General features: G+C 39.8%; 1 protein-coding gene across 3 annotated transcripts in view; it reads left to right on the top strand.

Moving 5' to 3' along the window:
* The window catches only part of ak9 (adenylate kinase 9), a 274,249-nt gene that overhangs the window by 33,430 nt on the left and 226,020 nt on the right, over positions 1-14,799 (top strand). For all 3 annotated transcript variants that reach the window (XM_087983041.1, XM_087983046.1, XM_087983034.1), the window contains exons 7-9: positions 330-506; positions 13,880-14,002; positions 14,158-14,232. In XM_087983041.1, the coding sequence (XP_087839167.1) occupies positions 330-506; positions 13,880-14,002; positions 14,158-14,232 (375 nt within the window). The remainder of the gene's footprint in view (positions 1-329; positions 507-13,879; positions 14,003-14,157; positions 14,233-14,799) is intronic.

The raw sequence follows: 14,799 nt of genomic DNA, 5'->3' as shown, positions 1-14,799 counted from the left end.
CTGATTACTTCATTGTCCATTTGTATTTCTGTAACTTGCAGTACAAAAGTTATATGACCTAACGGCTTCTGCAATTTCTGGAATGTGGAAATCATTACAGTTCTAACAAAAATTCTAAATATGGCTAATACAATGCATGAAAGAATTAAATATGGATATGAATTGTGTATTTTGATTAAATTTCAGTAATAATAACTTCTATGGTCATACCAATGAGAAAAAAGTGAATTTGAATATTTGCACTATGATCAAATACATAAAAGTCAGAAGGTTAAACAATATTTTGCAGGGAAATAATTTCAAGACATTTCTTTTAAATTTATTAATAGTGTCCCGATTATGACTTGTGTGAACGAGTGTCTGGACAACGTCAAGATCCTGTCACGGGAAACGTATACCAGCAAGAACAGTGGAACCCAGACAAAGGAGATGTAGATAAAGCCAAAGCAAAACCTGAGGAAGAAGAGACTGAAGAAGAGGAGGAATCAGTTGAGGAGCTTGAAGAAGTAAGCGTTTAATTTCCTCTCTCAATTCCTGCGTTATTACAATAATAATCTGAAAATTTAAGTTGTGATTTTATGTTCCTGATAGGAGCATCTAAATGAGATATAACTCAAATTCTCCAATCCACAGTTCTCGTGAATGTGACTTCCAGCAGGCAATGCTGGATTCCAGAAATGACATATCTAACTGTTTAGAAGTAACTATGTGAGGTTGCAGTTATGTTTCCAAGATGATTTCCTTGAATTGAAATAACCTCTTAACACCAGGAGCTTATTACTATAAGACCATAAGAAATTGGAACAGAAAGATGCTATTAGGCCCTTCAAACATGCTCCACGATTCAGTGGAATTATGGCAAACCCGACAGTCCTCATAACCACTTTCCTGTCCTTTTCCTATTACCCTTGATTCTCCTACTGATCAAGAATCAGTCTATTTTAGCCTCAAAGGTATGCAATGACTCTTCCCCACAGCTCTCTGTGGCAAGGCATCCAAGGACTGACAATCCTCTGAGAAAAGAAATTCCCCGATCTCCATCATAAATTGGGGTCCCCTTATCCTGAGACTATGGCGTCTGGTTCTAGACTTGCCCATGAAGCAAAGCATGCATTTACTCAGCCAAGCTCCTTAAGAACCCTATATGTTTCAATGAGATCACCTCTTATTCTTTTAAACTTCAGTGAGTAAAGTCCCAACTTACTTAGTCTTTGCTCAGAAGACAATCCCTCCATACCAGGAATCATTCAACTGAACCTTCTCTGCTTCCGTAAATAAGTGGACCAAAACTGAACACAGTACTCTAGATACAATCTCACCACTTCCTTGTACAGTTGCAGTATGACCTCCTTACTCTTATCCTCCCACCCTCTTGAAATAATGGCCAACATTCCATTAGCCTTCCTGATTACCTGCTAGCTTTCTGTGTTTCATGCACAAGTATGCTGAAGTCACTTTGTGTTAGGGAGTCATAGAGTCATTTAGCATGGAAACAGACCCTTCATTCCAACCCATTGATGCCAATCAAGTTTCCCAAAATAAACAACCCCATTTGCCTGCGTTTAGCGCATAACCTTCTAAAATTGCAAAGGTTTGCTCGCTGAGCTGGAAGGTTCATTTTCAGACGTTTCGTCACCATACTAGCTAACATCTTCAGTGAGTCTCTGGATGAAACGTCTGAAAATGAACCTTCCAGCTTAGTGAGCAAACTTTTGCAATTTTAAGAGCCATTTCTCTCATTTTTAATTTAATCAATCCCGAATCACCAAAATTAAATGAATTGTCTCACCTGCATTTTATTTAAAGATCTAGGACACTAACCTGCAAGTGTTTAAATCTGCTGGGATTTTTCGTACCCCCAAATCCGTTCAAATCTGTCCAAACCAGTTCAAATCCTGGACCCGAACCCCCAAACTGTTACGACACAGGTTAAACCCTCCTGCTTAATTTAAAACCAGCAACTGTGCAGTAATCTCTAACCTATCTTTTACCTTCCCTTCTATAATACTAATCCGATAAAACTCCCAATTAAGATTTACAAAACAACATTTCTTATCTCAAAACCAGGCAGCTGTAGGTTATTGTCTTCGGAACTTCCTGCATCATCTTTTATCCTTGTTAGGAATTTCTGCGTCACAGATTACTGATCAAAAATGTACTTTTAAGAGAGATGTTTTTTCAAGCAGTTTGGTACATGCTAGGATTGACAGTTCACCTCTCAACTGTTCAAATGTTCTCCCGTCTTATACCCCAGAGCATCAGATTGTGTCATGTGAGCAAACTTACATCCAGAACTTCAACCTGAGCTAAAATCTTCTCAAAACTCGCTAATTGCAAAAGAGGTTCTGGATTTTAAGGTGAATCTCAAATTTGCCAAGAAGGGAAGAAAAAGAACATACTTTTAGAATTAGCAAATAAGTTAGATTTGGGTTTAACCAAGGACAAAAGTAAAGCTGAAATTGTAAAGGGGTTACTCAAACACTTAGGTATGTCAGAGAAACAGACAAGTGCAGTAGAGGTAGAAAAATGTAAATTACAATTGAAGAAAATGGAGTTAGAAGATGGAGAGAGAAAAAAGAGAGAGGGAGAGAGAAAGGGAAAGAAAGAAGAAAGAGAGAGAGGAGAGAAGAGAGGGAGAGAGTGGAAAAAGAGAGAGAGAAGGTTCTTGGCTGAACAAAGAGGGAGAGAAGAAAGAGAGAGAGAATTTGAACATGAGAAGTTGTGACTTAGTTAGCAAAGTGAAGTTAATAGGATGGAGATTAAAAGAGAAGGTAGTGAGATATATATATATATATATATATTAACATAAAAACTCTGCCACATTTTGATGAGAAAGATGTTGAAGCTTTCTTTATTTCATTTGAAAAATTGGCTAGGCAGATGGAGTGGTCCGAGGATTTATGGGTAATGCTAGTTCAGGCTAAATTGGTAGGCAGAGCTAGTGAGGTATTTGCCGCATTGTCAGAAGAGGTGTCAAAAGATTATGAGGAGGTTAAACAGGCTATTTTAAATGCTTATGAATTGGTACCAGAAATGTATAGACAGTGGTTCAGAAACACAAAGAAGGAACCATGTCAGACTTACGTTGAGTTCAAAGGATTTAAACATAGTCACTTTGATGGATGAGTGCGTGCTTTGAAAATAGATTGGACATTTGAGGCTTTCTTAGAGAGATTATTCTGCTGGAAGAATTTAAAAACTCACTTCCAGAGATGGTACGAATTCATGTGGAAAAACAGAAAGTTCAGGAAGTGAAAAGGGCAGCAGAGTTAGCAGATGCATACATGCTGGTGCATAAGACAAGCTTCCACCCAGAATTTCGTCCTGTGAGGGATGGAAGTTGAGAGAAGGGGAGATCTTACAATATTGAACCAAGAGTAGAGAACACTGGAAAGAATTTACCACAGGATAAAAAAGAAGCTCAAGAGGGTGGAAAGGAGGTGAAAGACCTCAGGTATTCCCACTGTGGTAAAGTGGGACACATAAAGTCACAGTGCTAGTCATTAAAGAAAGGCACTGTGGGAAAAGATGTGGTAAAAGAAGCTAAGCCAGTGGCATTAGTGAAGGTAGTAAAGGAGACCCCAAGAAGAGCCGAGGAGCTGCAGGAGAGTGTGCAGCCTAGGAGTTAGCACCTGATCTCTACAAAGAATTCACCTCTGTGGGTAAAGTTTACTCACAAAGAACTGAGGGAGAAAGACAAGAAGCTATAATTTTGAGAGATACAGGATCTAACCAGTCGCTAATTGTAAAGGATGAGCGAATATGCACCCTTTCTGATCTGTTACCCAAGAGTATGGTAATTTGTGGAATAGATGGACAGAAATTTAGCGTTCCCCTATGTAAAATCAGGTTAGAGTGCCAATTTCAGACTGGGGAGTGATTGACAGAGTATCAGTTCCAGGAATTCAGTTTGATCTTGGGAATAATTTGGCAGGATCCAAGCTAGGAGTGACACACCATATTATGGAGAAGCCCAAGGAAGACCAAGAAACTGAGGAGTTAAAACAGAAGTATCCTGGTATTTTCCCAGACTGTGTAGTAACCAGATCCCACTATCATAAGTCTCAGCACGAAGTGAAAAAGTAAAGAGAAAGCTGAAGGAGTTGAGGTTCAGTTAGCGGAAAGCCAGTTTGATGTAATGGTGCAGGAAAACCCTGAACAGGCAGAGGATCAGACAGAAGTGTTTACTCCTGAAAGGCGACGGAACTTGCAACAGCAAGACAATAAGATAAAAGTTATATATGTGGATGCGTACTCTGAAAAGGAGGCAGAGAATATTCCAGAGGGTTATTATCTGAAAGATAGAATCCTCAGACGGAAATAGAGACCACGGTACATTAATGCACTGGAGAAATGGGATGAAGTACACTAGATTGTGTTGCTGGTAGCATATAGAAGTGTTATGGGTAGCACATGAACTACCTGGAGGAGGTCACTTAGAGGTACAAAAACTCAAGACTAAGGTACAAAAACATTTTTATTGGCCTGGAATGCACAAGAATGTAGTTAACTTTTGTCGTACGTGTCATACATGCTAAATGGTAGGTATGCGACAGGCCGTAATAAATCCAGCACCTTTGTTGCCAATTCCCATATTTGAAGAATCTTTCACATGGGTTATAATTGATTGTATAGGTCCCCTCCCGAGAACCAGATGTGAGAACCAGTACTTGTTATCCATAATGGGTGTGTCTACCAGATTTCCTGAGGCAATTCCATTATGGAGTATCATAGAGTTATAGAGATATACAGCATGGAAACAGACCCTTCAGTCCAACCCATCCGTGCCGACCAGATATCCCAGCCCAATCTAGTCCCACCTGCCAGCACCAGGCCCATATCCCTCCAAATCCTTCCTATTCATATACCCATTCAAATGCCTCTTAAATGTTGCAATTGTACCATCCTCCATCACTTCCTCTGGCAGCTCATTCCATACTCGTACCACCCTCTGCGTGAAAAAGTTGCCCCTTAAGTTTCTTTTATACCTTTCCCCTCTCACCCTAAACCTATGCCCTCTAGTTCTGGACTCCCTGACTCCAGGGAAAGGACTTTGTCTGTTTATCCTATCCATGCCCCTCATAATTTTGTAAACCTCTATAAGGTCACCCCTCAGCCTCCGACGCTCCAGGGAAAACAGCCCCAGCCTGTTCAGCCTCTCCCTATAGCTCAAATCCTCCAACCCTGGCAACATCCTTGTAAATCTTTTCTGAACTCTTTCAAGTTTCACAACATCTTTCCCATAGAAAGGAGACCAGAATTGCACGCAATATTCCAACAGTGGCCTAACCAATATCCTGTACAGCCGCAACATGACCTCCCAACTCCCAACTCCTGTGACCTCAATACTCTGACCAATAAAAGAAAGCATACCAAACGCCGCCTTCACTATCCTATTTACCTGTGACTCCACTTTCAAGGAGCTATGAACCTGCACTCCAAGGTCTCTTTGTTCAGCAACACTCCCTAGGACCTTACCATTAAGTGTATAAGTCCTGCTAAGATTTGCGTTCCCAAAATGCAGCACCTTGCATTTATCTGAATTAAACTCCATCTGCCATTTCTCAGCCCATTGGCCCACCTGGTCAAGATTGTTCTAATCTGAGGTAACCCTCTTCGCTGTCCACTACGCCTCCAATTTTGGTGTCATCTGCAAACTTACTAACTGTACCTCTTATGCTCGCATCCAAATCATTTATATAAATGATGAAAAGTAGAGAACCCAGCACTGATCTTTGTGGCACTCCACTGGTCACAGGCCTCCAGTCTGAAAAACAACTCTCCACCATCACCGTCTGTCTTTTACCTTTGAGCCAGTTCTGTATCCATATGGCTAGTTCTCCCTGTATTCTGTGAGATCTAACCTTGTTAATCAGTCTCCCATGGGGAACCTTGTCGAACGCCTCACTGAAGTCCACGTAGATCACATCTACCGCTCTGCCCTCATCAATCCTCTTTGTTACTTCTTCAAAAAACTCAATCAAGTTTGTGAGACATGATTTCCCATGCACAAAGCCATGATGACTATCCCTAATCAGTCCTTGCCTTTCCAAATACACGTGCATCCTGTCCCTCAGGATTCTCTCCAACAACTTGCCCACCATCGACGTCAGGCTCACAGGTCTTTTGTTCCCTGGCTTGTCCTTATCACCCTTCTTAAACAGTGGCACCACGTTAGCCAACCTCCAGTCTTCCAGCACCTCACCTGTGACTATCGATGATACAAATATCTCAGCAAGAGGCCCAGCAATCATTTCTCTAGCTTCCTACACCTGATCAGGTCCCGGGAATTTATCCACCTTTACGCGTTTCAAGACATCCAGCACTTCCTCCTCTGTAAGATGGACATTTTGCAAGGTGTCATCATCTATTTCCCTACAGTCTATATCATCCATATCCTTTTGTGTTGGAGTACGATTCTGCTTCTGACACCTGCAGCGCCTCATGGATATCCAGTTCTGAGCTGCTAGATCTGCTTAAAGTCTATCCCATTTAGCACAGTGATAGTGCCACACAACATGATTAATAAATTTTTTTTGTGGAGTGACAGGACTGTCTTTTAAAGAGAAACTAGAGCAACAGGGCCTATATTCTCTAGTTTCAAACAATTACTCATTGAAGTCCATTGAATGAGATAGACAGAATAGATGCAGGTTAAGATGTTCCCTTGGTAGGGGATTGGTCCACTCTGCTGTGGAATGTGCAGTTAACCATTTGTGATTGGTCGGACATAATTTGGAGTCTTGAGTTCCAAAATAACAGCAGTGACATCATATTTTTAGCAGACATTCACCATATGCAACATAATGCTCTAAAAATATGATTTCACAGAATTATACAGCACAGGAGACCATTTAACCCACTGTGTCTGCACTGGCCAACAAAAAGTCATTCAACCTAATTCCACTTTCCAGATTTGGTCTGTGTCCTTAAAGGATACACTTTAAGTTCATTCTTAATTATTTTTATGAAAATGTCTACTTTTCAGACAGTGAGCTCCAGGATACCACCAACTCTAGATGAAATATTTTCTCTTAAAACCCCTCAAAAACTCTCACCTCTTACCTTAAATCCATATCCCCTGATTATGGCCCATCAACCAAGGGGAAAACAACGTTTTTATCTCTTTTGTGTTAACACTTCAAAATTTTATAAACTTCAATAAAACTCTCCCTTCAGCCCCTTTGTTCCAGAGAAAACAACCTTTGCTTATCCAATCCTCTATCATAACTAAAATTCTCCATTTTTGGCAACATCCTTGTAAATCTCATCTTTACTGTCTGATGCAATCACTTCTTTCTAATGTTCAATGACCAAAATAACATGCAGTACTCCAGCTGAGATCGAATTAGTGTTTTATACTCCTTCAGTTATACCTTGGTTAATAAAAGCAAACATCCCACACATTTTCTTGACCAACTTATTTACTTGTTAATTTCAGGAGTTTGCACACCGTATGCATTATTTCACACTTTTCCTGACTGAGCGCTAATTGCCAATGTTCAGTTCATCTGGCTAGTTCAATACATATCCTTGTAGTCATCCTCTTTTTTCTTTATTGTCAACTAAACAGCCAACGTTTGGATCAAATACAATCTTTAAAAATCAGTTCCCGTGCATTCAATAACAAATCATTGATATATGTACCAGAAAGAACAAAAGACCTAGTACTGAGCCTAGTGGAAACAGCCTCCTCATCAGGGAAAAAAAATACTCACCAAACAATAAAATGCCTTTATTTTTGTGCCTTGGCACCAATTATGGATCCAACTTGTCTACTCGTCTTGGATTCAAAGACGTTTTACTTCTGTGAACAGTCTGACATTTGAAGCGGTGATCAAATGCACTAGCCTCATTAACCAAGTTACTGAATATTTTGAGAACGCAATCATGTTACTGACACAATGTTCCCCAAAGTGTACAAAGGCATCATAGGCACCGATGGAACCCAAAAATGGGTCCCAGGCATTCATAAATTCTGTACCATGAGTCTTTAAAACTGTAAAAGCAAGGAAAGGCCATGTTTAATTTCTGATTTTTGGTTGGCGTTTTATGTGGCAGAAAGGAAGATGGTTGTTTGTTGGAGGTCAGTCAGCTCAGCTCCAGGACATCTCTGCAGGAGTTCCTCAAGGTAGTATCCTAAGGCCCAATCATATTCAGCTGTTTCATCAATGACCTTCCCTCCATCAGGTCAGTCGTGGGGATGTTTGCTCATGATTGCACAATGTTCAGCACTGTTTCCAGCTCCTCAGATACTGAATCAGTCCTTAATAATCTTAATAATCTTAGAATCCCTTCAGTGTAGAAGCAGGTCATTCGGCCCATCAGGTCCACATCGACCCTCTAAAGAGCATTCTGCCCAGATCCAACCCTCTATCCTATCCCTGCAACCCTGCATTTCCCAGGGCTCAAGCACCTAGCCTGCACTTCCCTGGACACTATGAGCAATTTAGCACAGCCAATCCACCTAACCTGCACATCTTTGTACTGTGAGAGCAAACCCTCACAGACACAGGGAGAATGTGCAAACTCTGCACAGACAGTCGCCTGAGGCTGGAATCAAACCCAGGTGCCTGGCACGGAGGCAGCAGTGCTAACTGCCGAGCCACTGTGCTGCCCCAAAATCAGGCTTGTGTGCAGCAGTGGTAAGTAACATTCATGGCACACAAATGAAAGGCAAGAACATTCTCCAACAGGACAGAATCTAACCATTGTCCCTTCACATTGAATGGTGTTACCATCACTGAATACCCCACTATGAACATCTAGGGGTTATCATTGATCAGAAACTCATCTGTATTTGACACAGAAATAGATTGGTGATAAGAGCAGGTCAGAGGCTATGACTCCTGCAGTGAATAATGTACCTCCCTGACTCTACAAAGCCTGTCTAGTACTATAGAAATTCTCCAAGGCTCTTTCCAATCTCGCAATCAATTCCATCTAGAAAGACAAGGACAGCAAATACATGGGAACACCCCACCTGCAAGTTCCCCATTATCCGACTTGGAAATATATCACTCTCCCTTCAGTATCACTGGGTCAAAATCCTGGAACTCTCTCCTTAAATGGTTTTGTAGGTCTATCTACAGCACATGGATTATAATTGTTCAAGAAGGCACTTCACCACCACCTTCCCAAGAGCAACTAGGAATGCATATCAATACTGGCCCAGCTTTGCCCACATCCCATGAATGAATTAAAACAAAGATAAATTTATGCTGATCTACCTCCTCTCTGTTAAAGTTACAACAATTTCCAGTAGCCTTGGATTAGGTAAAGAGAAGAGAGGCCAAGGTGTTATAAGCGAGCTTCTGTGTGAATGGCAGCTTAGAACATGACTGGGTCAATTGCAAAGCTGTCAATTGTAAGTACATGGATGATGAGTACTTAAAACAAGGTACATAAAAGTAATTGCAACTTATGAGGGAGTCATTGCTGATGAGAAAGAAAGCCAGGTAGAGGACGGGATGGAAGCAAGAACCACAAGTACTTGTGAAATCAATAATGAAACAATATATCAGAGCATCATGCCTCAGGATGGAAAAATGAATAAAATGAAACTCTAATAAGCACATTTTGTTCGCTACATGCCCTTGTGACATATATCAGGCACCAAAGCAATGTAACTAAATGAAATGCCTGTTATCAAAATACATTTGAACAAAAGCATTTACCTTGATTCTTCTCAGCATCTTCCACACTACCAATATACGTAGCCCCTCCTGCTCCCTCACTGTGGTCTACCGTTGGATCCAATGCATAACCGTAGGTATGAAACACAAAAATAGTGGTAGAGGAGTTAGTAGCATTCTTCACATGGTATGGGCTACCCGGAGAGATATTCAGTTGGACCATGGGTCAAATTTTACTGCTAGACTGTTTAAGGAAGTTATGGATAGCTTAGATATACAGCACTTTAATTCCAGTGTGTACCATCCTGAATCCCAGGGAGCTGTAGAAAGGTGGAATCAGATCTTGAAGACTATGTTGAGAGCATACTGTCAGGATTACCTGAATGATTGGGATAAAGGTATCCCATTCGTATTCTTTGCCATTAGAGGTGCCCCAAATGAATCTACTCATTTCACTCCTTTTGAGTTAATATTCGGTCATGAAGTGAGAGGCCCTTTGAAATTAATTAAAGCAAAATTGACAGATCCAGTTGGAGATCTCACACTTAGATTATGTATTGGAGGTGAGGGAGAGACTAAATCAAGTAGGTGAGCTAGCTAAACAGCACCGAAAGAGGGCACAGTAAAGAATGAAGCAGGTGGCAGGTGAAAGCTCTGAGACTCTGATGTTTTCCCAAGGGGACAATGTGATAGGAGATCCCTTCAAAGCCAGGTTTAGTGGTCCCTATCAAATTGAGAAAAAGTTGAGTCAGATGAACTATTTAGTGAAGATGCCAGATTAAAAAAAGGTATCGAGTATGTCATGTGAACATATTACACTAGAGAGAAAGAGCTGGAGAAACATGTGTTAGTTACTGGCCTGCAGAGTAAGGAATCAAATCCAGATGATATGGATTTTGAGGTGCCTCAAAATAGATTAATCTATTTTGGAGGAGTGGGATAGATTAGTAAGCTATCTGCCTCAGGAGCATAAAATGGAGTTGAAAGATTTGTTACTACAGTGTAAGGACATATGTAAGAATCAGATGGGGAGGACTAATACTATTGTACATGAAGTAGATGTAGGGAATTGTGCTTCGATGAAACAACACCCCTATCGGCTTAATCCTCTCAAATCCAGATAGGTCCAGATGGAGGTGGAGGCCATGCTTGACGAGAACATCATTGAACCAAGCCAGAGTGAGTGGAGTTCGCCGATCGTCTTAGTTCCCAAACCAGACGGGACTCAATGATTCTGTGTAGATTATCGGAAGGTTAACATCGTTACAAAGTTGGACTCCTATCCAATTCCTAGATTGGAAGACTATATCGAGAAAGTCGGACAAGTCAGTTACATCATGATGTTGGACTTGATGTGTGGTTACTGACAGGTACTTTTATCAGAAACGGCGAAAGAAATTTCTGCGTTTTGTAATTCCAAGTGGGCTTTATCAGTTTAAAGTGTTGCCCTTTGGACTGAAGAACGTGCCCGCCACATTCCAAAGATTCATAAACAGAGCTGTACAGTCTATTTGGATGATGTAGTGATCTTCAATGAGTCCTGGAAAGATCACATGGTCCAGTTGGTAGAGCTCCTAGAAAGACTACGAGAAGCAAAACTGGTGATAAACTTAAATAAAACGGAATTCACGAAAGCAGAAGTGACATTCTTGGGACATAACATCGGTCATGGAAGGTTGACCCCATGAAATGCCAAGACGAAGGCTATCGAGGAATTTCCATGGCCAACTTCAAAGAAAGAGGTGCTTTGTTTCTTAGGACTCAGCAGATTCTATCGGAAGTTTGTTCCAAACTTCAGCAGCGTATTGGTAGTGTTAACCAATTTGCTGAAGAAGAACACAAAGTTTCGTTGGACAGCACTGCCAGGAGGCATTCGACCATTTGAAATCAATATTAACCACCAAACCAATTTTAGTTACACCAAACTTTTCAAAACATTTTAAAGTCACCATCGATGCTAGTGACATTGGAGTTGGAGCTGTACTCCTACAGGAAGATGAGGATGGGATTGAACTCCCAGTTGGTTACTTTTTGAAGAAGATCAACATTCACGATAGGATATACTCCACAATCGAAAAGGAACTGGCCTTACAGCATGTGTATGTCATGAACAATGTGTCGGAGACAGTTGTGTACAGTGACCACAATCAGCTTCCATTCTTAGAACGTTTTAAAGATAAGAATATGAAACTATTTTGTTGGAGTCTTATGTTGCAGGCTTTTAATTTAAAAATCATGTATGTTGCAGGTCGGAACAATGTAATTGCAGGCGCTTTATGGCAGGTTTAACTGATAGATGAGATTTGTCTTTATTTAATGTTTTATGTAAATATATAGATATATAGGAAGACATTAAGGTGAACGTATATGAAAGTTATCGGTATGTTAGGGTAATGTGTTTAAATGGTGAAAATGAAAGAAGCCATCTTTTCATTATGCTGGTTCATTTTTTCTTAAGGTGAGGGGTGTTATGAAGATGTGGGTGTATCTTTAAGAGTGTTAAAAACAGCAGAGCTACCAGGCACAGCACCAAGTGTTCTCAATAAGGCAATAATGTATGTAACGCTGGGTTGAACAACTCAAGTAACTTGTTGCCTGGAGACAAAAACAAATTTGAATTTGGCTAATCAGTTTAAATTATACCTTGATAAAAATTCCAATTTCCAGTCAAGTTTGAATTGCGTATATTAACAATCTTAAAATCCAATGACACAATCGGATGCTCTGGGGTATAAGACTGGGGGACATTTGAACAGTTGAGAGGAGAACTGCCAATCCTAACGTATACCCGACTGCTTGAAAAACATTTCTTTTAAAAGTACATTTTCGATCAGTAACTTGTGATGCAGAAATTCCTAACAAGGATAAAAGATGATGCAGTAAAATCCGAAGACAAGAACCTACAGCTGCCTGGTTTTGAGAAAAGAAGAGTTGTTTTGTAAATCGTATTTGGGAGTTTTATCGAACTAGTATGAGAGAAGGGAAGGTAAAAGATAGGTTAGAGAAAGAAATTGTAAGTTGTGGTTAGTTAATCAGTTAGTTAATTAGTTATACTATAAGAAATAAAATTGTTAATTTTTACTTTACATAGTTCTTGGCCGATTGAACATTTACAGATTACTGCACGGGATAAATCTTTTCTGTGTTGCTGGTTTTAATTTAAGCAGGAGAGTTTACTCCATGTCGTAACATACAGTACATTCACTTTTTTCCTCCAAGTTATTAATATACATTATAAACAGTTTCAGACCCAGCACTGATCCCTGTCAAACCCCACATGTCACAGGTCACTACACTGAAAAAGGACCACTTGTCCCCACTCGCTGATTTCTGCCCATGAACCAATTTTCGACCTCTGTCAATTTACTACTTTCAACACCTTTGGCTGTTATCCTATGACTTAATCTTTTGTGAGCTACCTTGTCAAACACATTGTGAAAGTCCAAACACAATACATCTACTGGTTCCACACTATCCACTCTGGTTGAAACTTTCTTAGTACAATATGACCACACATTTTGTCTCTTCCTATTATTTCTGGTAACAATCAACTCCCATCGCTAACCTGCAATCCTACCTTCACCTTTATTTTTGATTTTACAATTTCTTTCAATCTCTTCTGGTCCATCTTTCACATGAAAAAGACAGCTTCGTGATGCGGACTGACCCTCATATGGACTGCCTTAAGACTCAGACCAGTGTTTCTGGAGCTAGCAAGCTAGGATGTGTTCATCATTTGTCTGAATTCTTTTAGCCAACGAGCACGGGAAAACTATTTACAGCATCAGAATAACCCTGGTCCCCTTGCCTACCTTGATCTGAAGGTTAGTTTTTATTCTTGTTGGGAACAAAATTTATATTTTTCTAAACCTAGCATTGAAAATAGGATACATACGTCAGATGATTACAGTATTTGAAGTAAGCTTGTGAAACAGTAGCCTAGTGATATTTATTGTTGCTTTCCATTTTGTCTTTCTTATTAGAAATTGTTTATGTTTGGGGGACTCAAGCACCCACTGAAAGAATAGTTGCATAAGATCTCATGCTAAGATCTCATACTGTGTACAAAAAAAGTATATTTCTACATAAAACATATTGTCATATGATGTTGTAGTTATTTAAATGTTACAGGCCTTTTTTTGTCCCAGATATTACTTCTCTGCAGGATCTAACCACATTTTATTAAAGATCATTTTAAAGTGAAATGCATCAATGAAATATATTTTCTCAATGTTTGAAATTAGGCTGAGGTTTCAGATGTTGACCCAGGCCTTGTTGCACGTTTAGTGAGAAGACCTGAAGATCTTCAGACAACTATTGAAAAACACGTTGCCCTATATAAAGACAAAATGTTGAGGCTTTTAGAGGTAAGAAATAACTTCATCAAGCTTTTAGACTTAACTTGACATTTTATTACTACAGGTGTTAAAACACCTGTGTTTTTCTTATTTTTTTCCATTCTTATTTATAATACAATTATGTATTTCTCTACACGTATTTTTATATGTCTACATCTGTACAGGATTATATGGCTGATCATGATCGACAAAATATGATAGAATTGGATGGAAATAACAAGCCACATGAATTGTTTGCGGTAAGAAAATTATGATCGAGCATTTTAACAATATCATGTTTTTAAGCTGTTTTGAAATAATTCAATATCAACAATTTGAAGTGTGGTGAAGTCAGAAGATTAAAGTGCAGCAGTAGAGAAGCTACTTCACTCATTAGGGATTCATACTTGAGAGTCCTTTATTGACAAATTTCAACATTGCAAATGTTTTCCCTATTTCAAAATGCATGGATGAGGGTTTTTTATCCCACACTGCAGATGGTGAAATTCTTCTCTGGAATTAAGAGTCTAGTGATGATCATGAAGCCATTACCAATTGGCAGAAAAATCCATTTCACTAATGTTCTTCAGACAAGGAAATCTGCCAATCTCACTTTGTCTGGCTTACATGTGACTCCAGACACACAGCAAGTGGTTGACTCTCAACTGTCCTCTATTGTAACAATCATTATGAAGACTCAACAAAGAATTGAAACTAAACAGACTACTTGTCATTGACCTAGGCTCGCAAAAGATAAAGGGGAAAATGGCCAGGCCTGCAAAGTCCTTCTCACTAACATATGGAGGAGCTAGTGCCAAAGTTGGGAG

Source organism: Chiloscyllium plagiosum, unplaced genomic scaffold (genome assembly GCF_037043375.1).
Source record: "Chiloscyllium plagiosum isolate Xiang-an unplaced genomic scaffold, Cpla_swu_hap1 HiC_scaffold_3, whole genome shotgun sequence".
Taxonomy (NCBI): Eukaryota; Metazoa; Chordata; class Chondrichthyes; order Orectolobiformes; family Hemiscylliidae; genus Chiloscyllium; species Chiloscyllium plagiosum.
Note: the sequence above shows the minus strand (reverse complement) of the source record. Positions and strands in the feature narration are given on the sequence as shown.